The 18,483-nt window shown below is 50.3% G+C and overlaps 1 protein-coding gene across 3 annotated transcripts in view; it reads right to left on the bottom strand.

Moving 5' to 3' along the window:
- Nucleotides 1-391: 391 nt before the first annotated feature.
- USP47 (ubiquitin specific peptidase 47) overlaps nucleotides 392-18,483 on the bottom strand; it is a 45,091-nt gene continuing 26,999 nt past the window's right edge. For all 3 annotated transcript variants that reach the window (XM_044270859.1, XM_044270856.1, XM_044270858.1), the window contains 15 exons: nucleotides 18,216-18,271; nucleotides 13,652-13,764; nucleotides 13,472-13,576; nucleotides 12,529-12,736; nucleotides 12,077-12,192; nucleotides 11,427-11,546; nucleotides 9,384-10,155; nucleotides 7,409-7,584; nucleotides 6,147-6,227; nucleotides 4,203-4,318; nucleotides 4,013-4,131; nucleotides 2,815-2,945; nucleotides 2,690-2,737; nucleotides 2,452-2,582; nucleotides 392-1,945 (listed from right to left, as the gene is read on the bottom strand). In XM_044270859.1, coding sequence (XP_044126794.1) covers nucleotides 1,771-1,945; nucleotides 2,452-2,582; nucleotides 2,690-2,737; nucleotides 2,815-2,945; nucleotides 4,013-4,131; nucleotides 4,203-4,318; nucleotides 6,147-6,227; nucleotides 7,409-7,584; nucleotides 9,384-10,155; nucleotides 11,427-11,546; nucleotides 12,077-12,192; nucleotides 12,529-12,736; nucleotides 13,472-13,576; nucleotides 13,652-13,764; nucleotides 18,216-18,271 — 2,467 coding nt within the window. In that variant the 3' untranslated portion in view covers nucleotides 392-1,770. The remainder of the gene's footprint in view (nucleotides 1,946-2,451; nucleotides 2,583-2,689; nucleotides 2,738-2,814; nucleotides 2,946-4,012; nucleotides 4,132-4,202; nucleotides 4,319-6,146; nucleotides 6,228-7,408; nucleotides 7,585-9,383; nucleotides 10,156-11,426; nucleotides 11,547-12,076; nucleotides 12,193-12,528; nucleotides 12,737-13,471; nucleotides 13,577-13,651; nucleotides 13,765-18,215; nucleotides 18,272-18,483) is intronic.

Below are 18,483 nucleotides of genomic sequence, written 5' to 3'. Positions count from 1 at the left end.
GAGGTAGGAGGGAAAGAATTTGATCAAGAAGGTTGGGAATTTGCTTACACAATATATTTACAGAAACGATCACTGGCGCCTCATTGACAGATTACACTGTGATCATTGCGATGGGAATACCCCTTTAATGGCGGCATGGCAAATAAAACTGCTGCCTGCAAAACCGTGCAGCTGCGGAAAAAAAAAAATCACATTGGTGCAGTTTTTGGCTGCAAACGACCACCAACTGTGGCGTTACCCTTAGGGCTCGTGCACACAAACGTATTTTCTTTCCGTGTCCGTTCCGTTTTCTTTGTGGACCGTATGTGGAACCATTCATTTCAATGGGTCAGCAAACAAAACGGAAGTTACTCCGTGTGCATTCCATTTCTGTTGCGCAATAAAATAGTACATGGGGCCAGCTGTTCCATTCTGCAAAATACGGAATGCACGAGGACGTCATCCGTAATTTTTGCTGATCCTTTTTTTGCGGACTGCAAAATATATACGGCCGTGTACATGAGCCCTTAGAGAAGAGACTAGGACTCATTGTGACGAGACGTGCACCTCTGTAAGCAGGACCAGATAAGGACAGATTCAGCCACATGTTCACATTCACTGACAGCAAGCATGGAAGTTAAAAATGATGAGAAACTAAAACATGGGAGGAGCGAGGAAAAGGAAAACGGATTTCGTTTCGCATTGCAAACAATCAGATTTAACTTTTCAGAACTCCATTGGAAAATGAAAGGTAGAATCTGAATGCAGGAAACCAAGGAACCGAAAAACATGGCTGCCGTCTTCTAAACGTGGCGCCTGTTGTCAGGTTGTGTCTGGTATCGGAGCTCAGCCCCCGTCACGGAGCAGAGGTGCGATGCCAGATACAGCCACGAACAGGAAGAAATCGGCCATGTTCTGCTAACCCTGGACCGCCCCTTTAATGCTGCAGTGACAGCGAATAGCTAATGTCTCATAAGAGATCTCTAATCTGACTTCCCAGCTGTTGCAGAACTACAACTCCCAGCATGCTTTGACAGCTGCAGACTTTTAGGGCATGCTGGTGGTTGTAGTTTTGCAACAGCTGGAGATAACGTTCTGTGCCGATCATTGCCAGAGAAGCCACTGACCTCATCAGACCGTACAGCCACACGGCCACTTACCTCCTGGGACATGTAGTTCTACTGCAGTTACACAGCTGCACTATCTTGCTCTATTGCTACCGAGCAGCCTCACGTTCTATACCTCATCAGTCAAGGCGCAGCACCCTCCCCCTCTCGCCCCAGCGGCAGGCGAGAGACCCGATGTAGACAGCAGTATGGGGCTGGTGTGATTGTACCGGCCGGGCTCTCGCTCACATACAGACTCGCACTCTCAATGAGGTAATGTGTGTATCAGCAAAATAAAAGCGTCCAGGCTTTATTTCGTTTCTCCCCCCTCAATAAGAGCCTGAAGCTGCCCCGGGCTGTCGCCACGCCCGTCTTACCTGAGCGAGGTGACGCCCCATCCTCCACTGCGCCCGGGCTGCTTTAACTTAATATATCTTTAAATATATCTCCTTTCTTATTTGCACGTCCCTTTACAGTTTCATCGACCATAGTGCAGAACATGATTAGAAGTCACAAACAAGGAACCTAGAAGGTTACGAGGCTGCTGATTGGCCGAGACAGTCGACCAATCAGTGCTGGTGTCATAGCTTCACGCTCTCCCCCCGCAGAAGGCGCGACTCTGGCGGCAGTGAACCTGTCTGGAAAACAAGAAGCATGGCGCCAAGGTGGCCAGGCGCGTGGCACTTCAGTCTTGAGCGGCGTCTTTGTTGGAGGCGCCGTCCAGGTAGATCTTCAGCGCCTTCTCTTTGCGGGGGGAGTAAGTCACGCGGTGTCCAGTTTTTTGCAGCCGGCTGCTTTCCTTCTTCATCAGCTCGTTCCTCTGCTCATCTGATAATTCCACCAGTTCCTCAGTTTTATCCCTATCAAGAGAGAAATGTGATGCCAGTGGTGGACTGGTCAATGAGCCCTCCCCAAACATCAGCCCACTCTATTTCTGAAGTGCTCTGTGCTGCTGAGAGACCCAGTTCCTACTATGTTCTTTCCAGTCCCAGCAACTTTTCTCCTGAAATCCTCTGTGCTGCTAAGAGGATCCTGCCCCTCCTACTTATGTAACCCTCAGTCTAATCTTACATTACACCCTACTCCTGAAATCCTCTGTGCTGATGGGGACCCTGCTCCTTCCACTATGTAACTATCATCCTGTGACCCCCGACAAGATCAGCACACTCCTCTCCTGAAACCCTCTGTGCTGCTGGGTACCCTGCTCCTTCCACTGTGTAAATCAGTTTGTGACCTCCCACTATATACCCATTCTGAAATACTCTGTGCTGCCTGTGACCTCCTACAAGTGTGGCTCACTCCTCTCCTGAAATCCTCTGTGCTGCTCAAAGAACAATGTCTGTATCCCCCCACCTCGTGGCTTTACCTGTAAAATATCACAGCGCCATCATCTGAGATGTACAAGGGCCAGGCGTTCAGTGTCGATACTTTCGGGTTCCAGTCTAAGTCCTGATGGATCTCCAGAACGGATATGTCGCAGGGAAATGTCCCTCTGCCCTGGGGAAGGTAATTGCACAATCTCGTTAGGATGGCGGTTTAAGGAATTGTTATCTGAGCACTTCTCTCATGTGTGATCTCGCGGGCGAGAAGTTTTCAGGACTTACTTTTGAAAATTCTAAATTGTCCAGCGTTATGTCACTGAGCTCACAGATCTGGAGGAGGAAGAAAGCGCAAAGTCAGGTGGGCGCAGGATGATGGGAGTCCAGCCGGCCACAACTACTCCACTCACCTTCTCCTTCAGCTCCAGCACGCTGTTGGTCTCCAGCACGATCTCCAGGAAGGGATCCAGCCTGAGCTGTGACGGCCGCCACCTCCTGGCGAGCAGAGACAGCTGAGACATGGACTTCATCTTCTCATCCTCTGCCATGAGAAGCAAGGAAAGCGGGTGAGAAAGCGGGAGGGCGTTTCAGTAACCCCTTCACTGCCTGGGTTTATTCCATTCATTTTCATCTTAGATGGTTACATTTTGTCTGGATGTACATGCATATAAGATACCACTAGAGGGGGCCGTGATGGAAAGACCCTCAAACTGGGGGCCCTCCTCTATAACCTCTGAGACCCCATGAGGGAGGTCTGGGCAATAAGTGGCACCTGTCATCCTCTACAGCACGGGATGTTCTTGAAGGGTTAAACAGAATTAGCTGTGTGATCTGTATGAAGGACAAGAGGTTGGGTGACATCATATTGAAGGGTGACTATGTATACATTTACCTTCTGTCTTTATAAGGAAAGTTTCCAGTCCGCACTATTGTAATGAGAGCTCAGCTATTCTTGTATGTATGCATGGATGTATATAAGGCCCTGTACGACGACAATAAATAGAACTGTTTCTGACATAATTCTGCATCTGTCATTGACACGTTCTCCAGACGTCTGTCTTCGGGGACACAGAAAGGAATCAAGGTGCATGGAGAAGGATAATATTCTTTCAGTTCTCTGCTCTGGTTAATGGTCCATTCACACGACCGTAGGGGTTTTGTGGATCCGAAAAACACAGGAACCGGCAGTGTGCGTTCTGCATTTCGCGGAACGGCCAGCCCTACAATAGAAATGCGACTGCAGACAAGAATAGGAGACGCTCTATCTTTTTTGAGGGCGGCGGAATGGAACTTCTCTGCGTCTTTTGAGGCCCCAGAAATGCGGTTGTGTGAACGGACCCTAATAGAGGGAATCTCAATAGGTTACCCCATGTTTTACCATAAGTCCTAATGAGACACATGAGGGTTTGGGGGGCGACCTCTCCAGACCGGGATCTAACAAGAAGTGAACCCATCAAGAATGGGAAGTACATAGGAAGGACTCCTACTCCCCTTCCTGCTGGATCCACTTTTGGCTTCGGCCTGCACCAAACACTGCGTGTGATTCCCGGCTAAGAGCGGAATAATTTGTGTGGAGGTCGTAGCGGATGGAAGCACCCCGACCCTTACCTTCCAGCACTTCCAGGAAGACTTCCCAGTTGCTTGAAATACTAATCTCATTCTCATACACGTGGTAATCCAGGAATACTGTGCCCGGGTTCTTCCAGGTTTTCTTCCGTAAACGGAATCTGCAGAGAAGACGAGAGTCACATGCTGCGTCCAGACACTAGGGGGCGACCCTCAGCCGGCGGCCACCTACCTGTCTACACAGAGCTCCAGGCCACACTGATCCCTGAGCTGAGGGATCAGCTCCTCCTTGGACTGCCGCACGCTCATCCCTTTAGCGAACACGGCGTCCAGCAGGAACTTGCATGGCTGTGGAAGACATCGGGAGGTCGTTATTAACCCCTTCTGCCCAGAGACGGGTTTCACCCTCCCGCCATGCATCACTTTGTGGTATTAACTTTCACTTATCCAGGACGTTCTGAGATTGTACTTCATGACCGTGGTAAATTTGAGTCGATATATTTCATGTTTGTTTATAAAAAGAAAATATAATAATCCCAAATTTACCAAAAATATGGAAAAATTTGCAATTTTCTAAATTGCAATTTATCTGCTTTCAAGGGATACCTCATAAAATAGTTATTTCTTTACATTCCCCCCATTTGGTAAAGGTCATTTTACTTTTTTGGGGACATTAGATGGAGAACAACTTTAACAATTTCCACAATCTGCTTTTTAAAAAGGACCAGTTCAGCCCCCCCCCATAACTGACCCCACTGTAGAAACGACACCCCTCAAGTTATTCAAATGATTTTACAAACTTTCTTAACCCTTTAGGTGCTCCACAAGAATTAAAGGGAAATAAAGAAATTTCTAAATGTCACTTTTTTTTTTAGATTTGGGGTTAGGGTTAATTTCAATTTTAATCATTCTTTTCCTGTAACACAGCAAGGGTTAACAGCCAAACAAACCTCGATATTTATTTATCTGAATCTACAGAAATCCCCCACATGTGGTGGTAACCTGCTGTACGGGCACACGGCAGGGCTCAGGAGGGAAGGAACGCCGCATGGTTCTTGGAGGGCAGATTTTACTGGGATAATTTTCAGGTGCCATATCACATTTGAAGAGGGGCTCATCTCTTGCGGGAAGAGTTGAAGTTTTTATTGGTACCATTTTTGGGTACATAACATTTTTTGGGGCAGCTTAGTCCCATTCAAGTGAACATAAGTGCGCTGCAATACCAAGGACAACCATTATCCAATGGAGGGCGCTGTGCTGGGTAAGCTGTGACACTCAGAGTGCTGCGGCCTCGTCAAACAGCTGATTGGTGGTGGAGCCGGGTGTCAGGCGCCTTTGATCGCATACCGATGCCTATCCAGAGGATAAGCATGGACAACCCCTTTAACATACGTCCACATACAGCCCGCACATACTGCTTCCAATGTGGAGGGTCAAATCCGTGGTGAAAGCACCTGCCTTGGTGACCAAGCAAAATCCAGCCCAAAATATGTCCCATGTAGGTGCAGCCCAAGAGTGCCCCTCCAACAACCGCAGCAGCCGGACTTCATTAGGACAGGTTTTCAGCCTTCAGGAACAAGGAAATATTTCACATGTGGCCGCAAACTTTGTTCCAGTCATCTTCATGGGGTCACACTGGTAGCACAAGGATTTCAGATGAATGGGACAATATTTTGCAAAAAATCCTGTGTGAATTTGCCCTAAACAAGAATGTTCCAATTCACCAACTGCAGCAGAGATCTTGACAGAAAAAAGTGAAGAACGTTGAGGACCTTCCATGTTTGTTTTTTAGCTTGGATAAATACCTTTACTTTGGGGGGGGGGGGTTCCCCCCGCTGATGCTGCCTCCTGCGCCCGCTGCAGTTTTCCCGCTCAGTAGGTTAATCCTGAGCATCGGTGCAGGGAGGAGGCGGAGGCGCAGGGTTTCTCAATAGGCGTCTCGTCCCTGGCTGGGCCACGATCCACTGTGATTGGAGCATCAGCGGGGGCACCCCCCCACCCAAGTAAAGGTATTTATCTAAACTAAGAAACAAACATGGAAGGTGCTCAAAGTTCTTCACTTTTTTTTTGTCAAGATCTCTGCTGCAGTTGGTGAATTTGAACATTCTTCTTTAAACATGGAGCATATTAGTAAGCTAAGATTCTACAATAAATTCGGAATATCAGCGTCTCGTACCTCGGCCTCGTTCACCAGGAGCTGGAATACCTTCACTCTGTATTCTCCTTTCTTCAGGGCCCGGCCGAGCCGGATGGTGATCTGAGGGTTAACAAAAGGTACAAGTAATTGGTTATACTACGATATCCTGGGGATACATGAGATAGACTCCTGTGCGGATAATGGGAGTCATTGGCAGAGCACTCTAGAGCCGACAGGACGCAGCAGGATCCTTAAGGCGGGGGGGGGGGGGGGGGGGTGACGCAGTACGACAGGGAGGGCGACGCAGCACGACAGGGAGTGGGGGGGGGGGGGGCCACGCAGCACGACAGGGAGGGGGGGGGGCGACGCAGCACGACAGGGAGGGGGGGGGGGCGACGCAGCACGACAGGGAGGGAGGGGGGGGCGACGCAGCACGACAGGGAGGGAGGGGGGGGCGACGCAGCACGACAGGGAGGGAGGGGGGGGCGACGCAGCACGACAGGGAGGGAGGGGGGGGCGACGCAGCACGACAGGGAGGGAGGGGGGGGCGACGCAGCACGACAGGGAGGGAGGGGGGGGGCGACGCAGCACGACAGGGAGGGAGGGGGGGGCGACGCAGCACGACAGGGAGGGAGGGGGGGGCGACTCAGCACGACAGGGAGGGAGGGGGGGGCGACGCAGCACGACAGGGAGGGGGGGGGCGACGCAGCACGACAGGGAGGGAGGGGGGGCGACGCAGCACGACAGGGAGGGAGGGGGGGGCGACGCAGCACGACAGGGAGGGGGGGGGGCGACGCAGCACGACAGGGAGGGGGGGGGGGCGACGCAGCACGACAGGGAGGGGGGGGGGCGACGCAGCACGACAGGGAGGGGGGGGGCGACGCAGCACGACAGGGAGGGGGGGGGCGACGCAGCACGACAGGGAGGGGGGGGGGCGACGCAGCACGACAGGGAGGGGGGGGGGCGACGCAGCACGACAGGGAGGGGGGGGGCGACGCAGCACGACAGGGAGGGGGGGGGCGACGCAGCACGACAGGGAGGGGGGGGCGACGCAGCACGACAGGGAGGGGGGGGGCGACGCAGCACGACAGGGAGGGGGGGGGGCGACGCAGCACGACAGGGAGGGGGGGGGGGCGACGCAGCACGACAGGGAGGGGGGGGCGACGCAGCACGACAGGGAGAGGGGGGGGGCGACGCAGCACGACAGGGAGGGGGGGGGGGCGACGCAGCACGACAGGGAGGGGGGGGGCGACGCAGCACGACAGGGAGGGGGGGCCTCTCAGCGAACGGCGCATTGATACCTTGTTGTCGTCAGAAAAGGAGGAGAGGGTCTCGTTTAGACGGACGCTTTCAAACTCCTGGTTGCTGGCATAAACACGGAAGACTTTAAACTGGGAGGACGGGACCCCCACAAAGGGCTCCAGCTGCTGTTTGAAAGCAGAGAGGGTGATTCTTTTATCTACATTCACCAATAAACCTGCAGGAAAGAGATGCGCGTCAGTGGCAGACAGAAGCCGCGGTCACCGGTGACCTGCAAGAAGATGCCTCCCGGGGAGAGAGCACAGTTCACGGGGTTAAGGGGACGTTCACCCGCAGCAGGTTTGTTGCACCACTTTCTGAGACTGCGCCAATCACATGGGAGAGATTTTACAGTCGCAGAAATCTGCCTCGTGTGAACATACCTTTAAGAGCCAACTACAGTCTCACGGTAAATACAGCACAAAATAAACGTTAAGGGGGCTCCTTTGCACATCTGTAAAACGATAAAAGCTCGACTGCATTTTGGGACTGATTTTGAGCTTCATTATGGACATTGGCCCCTTGATTGATGGTATATCACTAGGATATGCCACCAGTGCCAGAGGCGAGGGTTCCACCTCTGGGGCCCACACCTATCTCCAGAACAGACCCTGGAGCGAGTGCAGAGCAGCATTGCAAGTTCTATAGAACTGAGCGCTCGGCCATATCCAGCAGTGAAGTGAATGGAGCGGTGGCCACGCATGCACCGCGCGCTCTCCGTTCATTTACGGAGCACTCTTGCTCGGTTACTTTCAGACCTTCCATAGAAATTAATGGAGAGCAGGCTGCACATTTGCGGCATGTTCCCTCTCACTTTTGGGGTCCCAGGTTGGACCTGCACCCATCTGACATTGATTGGTTAATCTAGCGATATGCCATCAAAGTCTGAGTTAACACAAGCCCTTTAAAGGGGTATTCCGGTCATATCAAGTTATCCCCCATCTATGCGCACTGCTGATCCATTCACGAGGACAAGGTATAACTTGCTGCAACCAGAAATATCCCTTTAAACTTTAGTAAATACTTGAACTCCCCAAATGGTGACAATTCTTGCGAGTCTTCTCTCTCGGTTGTGTTACCGGCTCTCTCCACACAGCAACACTGCTGACAACAGAGCTGACAATCCAGACTGCAGGACGCGCCCATTTGACAAGGCGATTAGTAACATCCAGAGCAACGGCACAGTGCAGAGGAACAGATGCTGCAGAATGAGTATTTCCTGGGGAATGCAGGCATTTATTAAAGCTGACGTCAGGAGAGGTCGCACCCCACCTATAGCCAACAAAGGAGATACAGAGGCACGGGGGAGGGCGGTGGCGGACCTACCGCGGAGGCAGACCACGTTATAGAGCCCGTGTGAACAGATTCATGTTATCCCTGGGCGCCGCTCCGTTCTCCCGGTATAGCCTCCGGTATCTTCATAGTTAGGCTCCACCCAGTGGAACCTGCCGGCGCCTCCTTCTCCCAGGCTGTAGCGCTGGCCAATCGCAGCGCTCAGCTCATAGCCTGAGAGGCTTTTTTTTTTATGAGCTGAGCGCTGCGATTGGCCAGCACTACAGCCTGGGAGGAGACGCCGGCAGGTTCCACTGGGTGGAGCCTATGAAGATACCGGAGGCCTATACCGGGAGAACGGAGCGGCGCCCAGGGATAACAGTAAGTGCAGGGGGGTCCCTGGGGGCCGCTCTCCATGTCTGTATAGCTTAGTTTAGATTTTTTATTCTAGTGAAAGTTCCTCTTTAAGGAAAATTGTGTTCAGAATAGACGCCATATTTATGAAGGACATGCCGGTGATGTGGAAGGCGATTTTTCTATTTTTAGTAAAAAATAAAAATAAATCCTAAATGTCATAAATCTTACTGGGGGGAGGGGGGCTATAGTAGGTTTTTCTATGAGATTCATGTAAGCCCCTGGGTGGGGATGCGGCCCCCGAGCACTGCCGTACAAACTCTGCTGGATCATAAAATCAGCTAAACTCACATTTTTGTCCCTCCCCGGGCGCTGCCGCCCCTGACCGCCTCTCTGCCTTGAAATACATGTACTGGGCCTCCCCCCGGCTCTTCCCACTCTCGTCGTATTCGCTGTCGGTGCCCGAGTCCTCCTCGGCCGTGTCCCACGTTTCCTTCTTTCCTTCACTGGCTTTGGACCTCCGGCTGCTGGTGATGCTGTGGGAGTCGAGCCCGTTCGCCAGGGGGATGGGGGCATTGTCCGCATTGCACAGAGTGTCGCTGCTATGGCTTGAGCTAAGGATATCACTGTCCACCGAGCTGGTGCTCCGGTCATTATTGATATCAGAGTCCGACCGCTCTTCTGGCAAGAAGTTGTTTTCGGGGTCAGTTGGGAGAATCCGGTTCTCGAGTTCTCTGTTGTCGGCTGACCCCGAGGAATCCGCATCATTTAGTGGAGAGTCAATGTTGTCAAAGTCGCTGCCCTCCGTGCTCTTACTGCTGTCCCCATTCCCGCTCTCTTCCTGCCGCTGGAGAGAGAGGGATTTCAGTTTTTCAGTACTCTCCTCCAAAATGGCTTCCACAGATTTGCTGCTGCCTTTCATGTGCTCACAAAACTCCTCCTGTCGCACCGACTCTCCGCATGGCCTTGGACCGGTGGAGCGGCTGACCTGGGGGCCCGGTGCATGCTCAGGTAACGAAACATACAGTCTGATGGTGTTGGCGTGACGGTCCAGGAGCTTCCACAGATGAGAGTCTGGAAACGGCAGCTGGTGGTCGGTGGAGTCCGAGCTTTCTACAAACACCTGCGACAAAGTCAGAGCAGACGTCAGGAAACAGGGGGGGGGGGACACAAAACGATATTTCCTGCAGCGAATCAAGCATGGGCATTCTTAAAGGGAGTCTTTCACCTAATCTGAGCGTTTTAGACCGCTCAGATCAGGTCATAGACTCTTTGACCCTCATTACAATGGTGCCTTTCTCTTCTGTGTCCCTCGTCCAGATCATGAAAATAACACTTTTTAAACTTATGCAAATGATCTTCTGAAGGTGCCCAGGGGCGGCGTTACTGGGCGATGTGCCCAGAAAAACACCTCCAGCCGAGGAACAGCCTTTCCTATTGCGCATGCGCCGGCTGTCTTTAGTTGGCCAGCGCATGCGCAATATGAAAAACAGTTACCCTGCCCATAATGAGCAGAGCAGTGCGCAGGTGCGGGCCAGTTCCCAGCCCACGGTCCTCTGGTGCCGCTCGTGACGTCCGTCGGCTGGAGGTGTGTTTTTCTGGGCACATCGCCCAGTAACGCCGCCCCTGGGCACCTTCAGAAGATCATTTGCATAAGTTTAAAAAGTGTTATTTTCATGATCTGGACGAGGGACACAGAAGAGAAAGGCACCATTGTAATGAGGGTCAAAGAGTCTATGACCTGATCTGAGTGGTCTAAAACGCTCAGATCAGGTGAAAGACTCTCTTTAAGCCCGATTGCACTTAAGAACATTCACCCCAACTTAAAGAGTTGTGACATAATGGACGCACCTCTGCAATGTGTGCATCAGGCCTTTAAAGGGGTATTCCCACCTTCTAAAGCAGGGATGCTCAACCTGCGGCACTCCAGCTGTTGCAAAAGGACAACTCCCAGTATACCCTAATAGCTGTAGGCTGTCCAGGCATGCTGGGAGTTGCAGTTTTGCAACAGCTGGAGGGCCACGGGTTCTAAAGTGTTTGTGTATCACTAGGATGAGCCGTCACTATGATCATTGTGGTCTGGCCGCTGGGCCCCACTGATCCTGGTGTGATGCAAGGTTCCCCCCTACGTTTTTGCAGTTCCATGCACCGTGGATAATGGAGCCCTGCAGCACTAGACCAGCAAGGCATCCACTTCACTCTCAGGATCAGCTTGATCAAAGAAGACGAACCCCCACCGATCATAAAGTGCTATGTCAACACTTTGTAAGATGGTAATAGCCCTTTAAATACATGCTTAGCTTCACATCTGGATCACAGCCTTCTACATTAGGGCAATGCTGTGATTCAGGATGCCCGTCCCTAGGTTCGGGCTGTGCTTCCCGTTATACCCACCTTATTGCTTCGGAAGAACCCTTCGGCCTTCAGCGTTTTATTGGGCACACTGAGGAGACGCAGGTCATTGTAACAGCGCTCCAGAACGACCCGCATGTGATCGGGAGGCAAGTCTATGCTCTGCAATACACAAGAGTCCTCATATTTAATGTGAACAAGACAGGACGCGGGTCATCTATGGACGGCCATGTGCCCATCCAGCAGTCCGGTGCCATTAAAGAGACACACACACAGCAATAAGTGGAATAGTCACAGGAGACATCCCTTAAAGAGCAGCTGTCAGCAGGATTTACCTTATTAAACCAGGTATACTGCCTGGTGGGGTAGATCCTGTGGATGAAAGTGATACCAGTCTTGTGAAAGTCAGTTGCAGCATTCCCAAGAGAAAAAATAAAAAATAAAACGACTTGTTCTTTGTGTCTGTGTGTTTGAGTACCCGAGGGGCATGGATAAAAAAAAGCTGGGGTGCACTGAAGGGCTAGGTTTCACCCCTTGGTGCACTGAAGCCGTCATATGCATAAAGATTGCAAATCTTTTCACAAGACAGTTATCGTTATGATCAGCAGTATCAACCCTACCAGGCAGTATGTCTGCCTAATGGGGTTGATCTTGCTGCTTTAACACTTGCGATTGTAAGATTTGCACTCAACCTTAGAGATAAGATGCTTAAACTCCTGGATGGTCTGACTGAGATAGGCGCGGACACTGACGGGGGGAGCGATGGTTTCCGTCTTCAGGTCCACCACATACACCTTCACCATCACCTCTGGAGACAAGACAAGGAAATAAGTACAAACATGGCAGACCGGGCGTGTGACCAACAGCTACTCGGCAGCACAAACATCGGCTCAGATTATAAACCAGTTATAAGACAATCAAGTAACTGCTAGAAGTCTGGATTTCCTATCGTTCCTACAGCTCCTACGCGTCTCCATGGTAACAGACAACAAACAAGCCCTGTGTAGTCTGATTCTGCAGTCGTACTTTGTTCCATGTGTCCCATATATCTTCATCACCTATTTAATGTACGTTAGCAAGAAACTGGGAGCAGGTGGAAGGGAATACGACCGCAGGATCCGACTGCGCAGCCTTGACGTCTCACCTCCGGGTTTATACAACTGGAACACTTGGTCCGGTCGCTTGGTTTCCAACAGGAGATCAAACATGTAGGAGGACTTGACGCCACCGAGCAGGAACCCCATCGACCGATCCTCCTCATCCTCGTAAGAGCGCTCCAAGTAATCGTGAAACTCGTCGTATTTCACCAACCGGCAGCAGTCCAGGGGAACTACGCCCTCCAGGTCCATCATCTGGAAGAGCAGCAAGCACAGGGGCCAAAGTCACCGGCTGTAGCATTACTGCACCTCCCACAGGGTCTTGTGCCGTCTGCTTCTTTTTGACTGATACAGACTTTCTATTTTTAAGCTTCTAGTCAAGAAAAACATTTTTAACAATAATCCCCCCGATAAATTACAGAGTTTTCCCCTAAAATAAACTATTGTCTTCTCGTCATTCTGATAGATGACACGCCGATTTGGGGGTAACTGAGTCAGGAACAGCGTTACCACAACGATTGGGGGGTTAATCTTTGCATTTGTTTTATTTAGTTTATATTTGCCCCTTTACTTTCATCTCTATGGTGCATCAAAGGGTCAGAAGAGACCACTGAGGGGACTATTCATCTTTGGATTTGCCCCAATTTCTCAATCACCGCTGGCGATCATGCTGCAGAGGCTGAAAGGGACAGGAGAAGGGGAGCCCGTTCCTTTTGTCAGCACCACCATCTGCACTGACTGCTGCAAAAACACTGATCCTGGCGGTTACCGCTGCAGCGCTCGGCGTCAGTCTCAGCCGTTCACTAGCAGAAAATGGCACGGGTACAACTTCTGTTCCCAGCGTCACCATCATCATACCCTGGAGTGTGGGCGAGGGACTCCTCGTATGAGGTTCACAGCGGAGAGAATAAGGAGCAGGGTTAATACTGGGTATACCCAGAACGGTGGCCACATCCTGACCCTGGAACCGTCCCCCAACCCTCACTGTACCTTGTGGGCGATCTCCACGGCTTCCCTCATGGTCTTGTCCTTGTGAACTTCCAGCTTATTCTCCATCAGGATTTGCTTGACCGGGTGCATGCAGAACAGCTTCAGCTGGAAGAGAACACAACATCGGCTCACACGCCCATCCGCCAGTGTTCAGGCTCCATGCAAGGGCCGGCTACTCACTTTACACGTGTTGCGCTCAATCTCCCGCTGCCGCTTCTCCTCCTCCTCCTGCTCCTTCTCTTTCTGCACCAGATGTTTTATGTGCTCTGGAAATTCTGAGGCCTCCAAAAACTCTGAAAAGTCAAGCACATGAGCGGGTGAGCGGAGCGCCGGAGCAGCCAGGGGCCACAACTCAACCCAGTAACTTACAGCGAACAACCTCGTATTTATTCACCATTTAATTTTATCTTAGATGACATCATCGCACGGCGACTACAAATTATCTAATTCAGGTATTTTGACAAGCTATAACTTGGGCGAGCCGAGCGAAAGCCACTCTATATTTATTTATCCACTCTATAATTAGTCCCAAATTACAATCCTAATCCGGAGCTGCAGTCACAATTCTGCCGTGCAGTGGTGCATCTGTCCACGAGTTTAACATTTAAGCTTGTGTTAGTCTACTTTCACAATAGCGTTTTTTGCGTTTCCGTCATGGATCTGCACAAACGCTTCCATTACAATAATACAACTGCATGCATCCGTCATGAACGGATCCGGTTGTATTATGTCTTCTAGAGCCATGACGGATCTGTCATGAACGCCACTGAAAGTCAATGGGGGACGGATCCATTTTCTTTTGTGTCAGAGAAAATGTATCCATCGCCATTGACTTACATTGTGGGTCATGACGGATACATTTTGCTCTGCATCCCAGGACGGAAAGAAAACTGCAGCCCGCTGCTCTCCGGTACGGGAACGCAACCAAGCAGAATGGAATGCATTTTAGTGCATTCCGTTTTGTTAAGTTCCGTTTTGTCCCCATTGACAATGAATAGGGACACAACTGAAGCGTTTTCATCCGCTATTGAGATCCTATAACAGATCTCAATAGCAGAATTGAGAACACTAGGGTGAAAGTACTTACCTGTATCAGATGAATGTGCAAAGCCCAAAGCCTGGTGCAAAGGGGACACTTCAGTGAATACAAGAATATAATGCACTCTCTATGCAGACACTGGACAAGCAGGGGGAAGGCAGTCTTCATGCTGCCAGAATAGTGAGTGCAGCTCTGGAGTATAATACAGGATGTAACTCAGGATCAGTACAGGATAAGTAATGTATGTACACAGTGACTCCACCAGCAGCAGAATAGTGAGTGCAGCTCTGGAGTATAATACAGGATGTAACTCAGGATCAGTACAGGATAAGTAATGTATGTACACAGTGACTCCACCAGCAGCAGAATAGTGAGTGCAGCTCTGGAGTATAATACAGGATGTAACTCAGGATCAGTACAGGATAAGTAATGTATGTACACAGTGACTGCACCAGCAGAATAGTGAGTGCAGCTCTGGAGTATAATACAGGATGTAACTCAGGATCAGTACAGGATAAGTAATGTATGTACACAGTGACTGCACCAGCAGAATAGTGAGTGCAGCTCTGGAGTATAATACAGGATGTAACTCTGGATCAGTACAGGATAAGTAATGTATGTACACAGTGACTGCACCAGCAGAATAGTGAGTGCAGCTCTGGAGTATAATACAGGATGTAACTCAGGATCAGTACAGGATAAGTAATGTATGTACACAGTGACTGCACCAGCAGAATAGTGAGTGCAGCTCTGGAGTATAATATAGGATGTAATGCAATCTATGCACACAGCTTACTGTGTATCAGTGCTCCAGACTAAAAAAAATACCTAGTAGCCATTGGCTCCTGAACTGAAAAATTTAGGAGCCAAATCGAAACCGAATCAAAATTTTGGTATCGTGACAACGCTACGCCGATCAGATCGGCATAGGGTTGTTTTGATACCAAAATTTTGATTCGCTTTCGTCACCATAAAAAAGTATTGCGATACTCAATACTGCGCAAAAAAAAACAACACCAAAAAAAGCAGCGTGCATTTCGCATTTTATGAAACGTTCGGCCCATAATAGAACAGTCCTATCCTATTTTTTGGGGTGACAAGGTGACAAAAAAATGGCGAATGCTCACCGCATAGGAGACATTTTTTAATAATTTAATAGTTTGGACAGCGCTATGTAATATGTTTATTTATTTAGTGTTTATATATTTTATATGTAAAATTGGGAAAGGGGGGATTTAAACTTAATATTTTAGGCTACTTTCACACTAGTGTTTTTCTTTTCCGGCACTGAGTTCCGTCACAGGGGCGCTATACCGGAAAATAACTGATCAGTTTTATCCCCATGCATTCTGAATGGAGAGCAATCCGTTCAGGATGCATCAGGACGTCTTCAGTTCAGTCATTTTGACTGATCAGGCAAAAGATAAAACCGCAGCATGCTATGGTTTTATCTCAGACGAAAAAACCTGAAGATTTGCCTGAATGCCGGATCCAGCATTTTTTCCCATAGGAATGTATTAGTGCCGGATCCGGCATTCAAAATACTGGAATGCACCCGCACTAAATCCGGACCCATTCACTTCTATGGGGCTGTGCACATGAGGGGTGATTTTCACACATCACTTGTGCGTTGCGCGAAAATCGCAGCATGCTCTATGTTGTGCGTTTTTCACGCAACGCAGGCCCCATAGAAGTGAATGGGGCTGCGTGAAAATCGCAAGCATCCGCAAGCAAGTACGGATGCGGTGCGATTTTCACTCATGGTTGCTAGGATGAAAGTCTATTCACTGTATTATTTTCCCTTATAACAGGGTTCTAAGGGAAAATAATAGCATTCTGAATACAGACTGCATAGTAGGTGGTCAATATAATAAACATTGGCGCAGTGCGCCCCCCCCAACACCCCAGTATGATAAACATTGGTGGCGCAGTGTGCCTTCCTAATATAATAAACATTGGTGGCGCAGTGTGCCCCCCCTCAATATAATAAACATTGGTGGCGCAGTGCGCACCCCCCCAACACCCTAGTATAGTAAACATTGGTGGCGCAGTGTGCCCCCCTCAATATAATAAACATTACCCCCCCAACACCCCAGTATAATAAACATTGGTTGCGCAGTGTGCCCCCCCTCAATATAATAAACATTGGAGGCGCAGTGTGCACCCCCCCCCCCCCCCCCAACACCCCAGTATAATAAACATTGGTGGCGCAGTGTGCCCCCCCTCAATATAATTAACATTGGTGGCGCAGTGGGCAGTGCCAATGAGGGTTAAAAAATAAAAATTAACTCACCTCCTCCAATTGATCATCTCCTGTTCTTTCTTCAGGACCTGTCAAAGGACCTGTGGTGACATCACTGTGCTCATCACATGATACATCACATGATTCATCACCATGGTAATGGACCATGTGATGAGCTCAGTGACATCACCACAGGTCCTGAAGACAGAACAGGAGACCGACAGCTACGACAGCTATCAACTGGAGGAGGTGAGTTAATTTTTAAAGTTATTTTTTAACCCTCATTGGCACTTCCCACTGTGCCACCAATGTTTCTTATACTGTGGGGGGGGGGGGGGGGGGGGCACACTGTGCCACCAATGTTTCTTATACTGTGGGGGGGGGGGGGGGGGCACACTGTGCCACCAATGTTTCTTATACTGGGGGGGGGGGGCACACTGTGCCACCAATGTTTCTTATACTGGGGGGGGGCACACTGTGCCACCAATGTTTCTTATACTGGGGTGTTGGGGGGCACACTGTGCCACCAATGTTTCTTATACTGGGGTGTTGGGGGGGCGCACTGTGCCACCAATGTTTCTTATACTGGGGTGTTGGGGGGGCACACTGTGCCACCAATGTTTCTTATACTGGGGTGTTGGGGGGGCACACTGTGCCACCAATGTTTCTTATACTGGGGTGTTGGGGGGGCACACTGTGCCACCAATGTTTCTTATACTGGGGTGTTGTGGGGGGGCACACTGTGCCACCAATGTTTCTTATACTGGGGTGTTGTGGGGGGGCACACTGTGCCACCAATGTTTCTTATACTGGGGTGTTGGGGGGGCACACTGTGCCACCAATGTTTCTTATACTGGGGTGTTGGGGGGGCACACTGTGCCACCAATGTTTCTTATACTGGGGTGTTGTGGGGGGGCACACTGTACAGGGAGTCTAAGAACGAATCGAATGAGTCACAAGTCGGATCTTTAGTTCTTTTCACCTGTGACTCATTCGATTCTTTCTCCCTGTACTTGTCAGTGACTCAGAGCTGCTAGTGCTTGCCTTGCCTCAGCTCTGATTGGTTGGTGGGCGGGGAGGGGAGGGGCTGGCAGAAGCAGCTTCCACTCTAGGATCAGATTACGCTCCTCCCAGCCCCTCCCCTCCCTGCTGCCGGCGGCTCTGCTGTTGTCTGTGTGCTGTGACCGAGCTGACTAGACTGAGGAGAACATCGGCGGCGGCAGAGAACTATCAGCTCCTGTGCCCGCCGCTGTTCTACTGCAGAGCTGCCGCGGAGGGTCTAGTCGCAAATGGCGACAAGACTAAAAAGTCTTGTCGCCATTTGTAAATTCTTAGTCGCATTGGCGACCATTTTGGTCGCCATCTGGAGCCCTGGGTATGGTTTGGTGTAAAATAATTTTCAAAAACCAAACATAACTTGTAAAAGTATTTGACTCCTCTATGATAATTACACGGTCACTCACTTGCATTTCTGGCTCGGTTCTTCAGTCGGTACATCAGCATATATGCATTAGTGGAACTGCAAGAAATTATAAAAAAAATAAAAATAAAGGTCAGACGCTGCAATATGTCATCTGGCTCTAATCATATTAAGGGGGTTTCCAAACCCCTATGGCTAAAAATAACAGACAGACACTTATCTACTCACTCACTGCTACCTAGGCCACAGCCAAGGTGTGCCAACCACCCTGGCATTACCGCTGCAGCTAATGACTGGCTGTAACAGCCACA

The sequence above is a fragment of the Bufo gargarizans genome, chromosome 10 (assembly GCF_014858855.1).
Source record: "Bufo gargarizans isolate SCDJY-AF-19 chromosome 10, ASM1485885v1, whole genome shotgun sequence".
Taxonomy (NCBI): domain Eukaryota; kingdom Metazoa; phylum Chordata; class Amphibia; order Anura; family Bufonidae; genus Bufo; species Bufo gargarizans.
The sequence above is the reverse complement of the archived record's forward strand: the minus strand, read 5'-3'. Positions and strand labels throughout refer to the sequence as shown.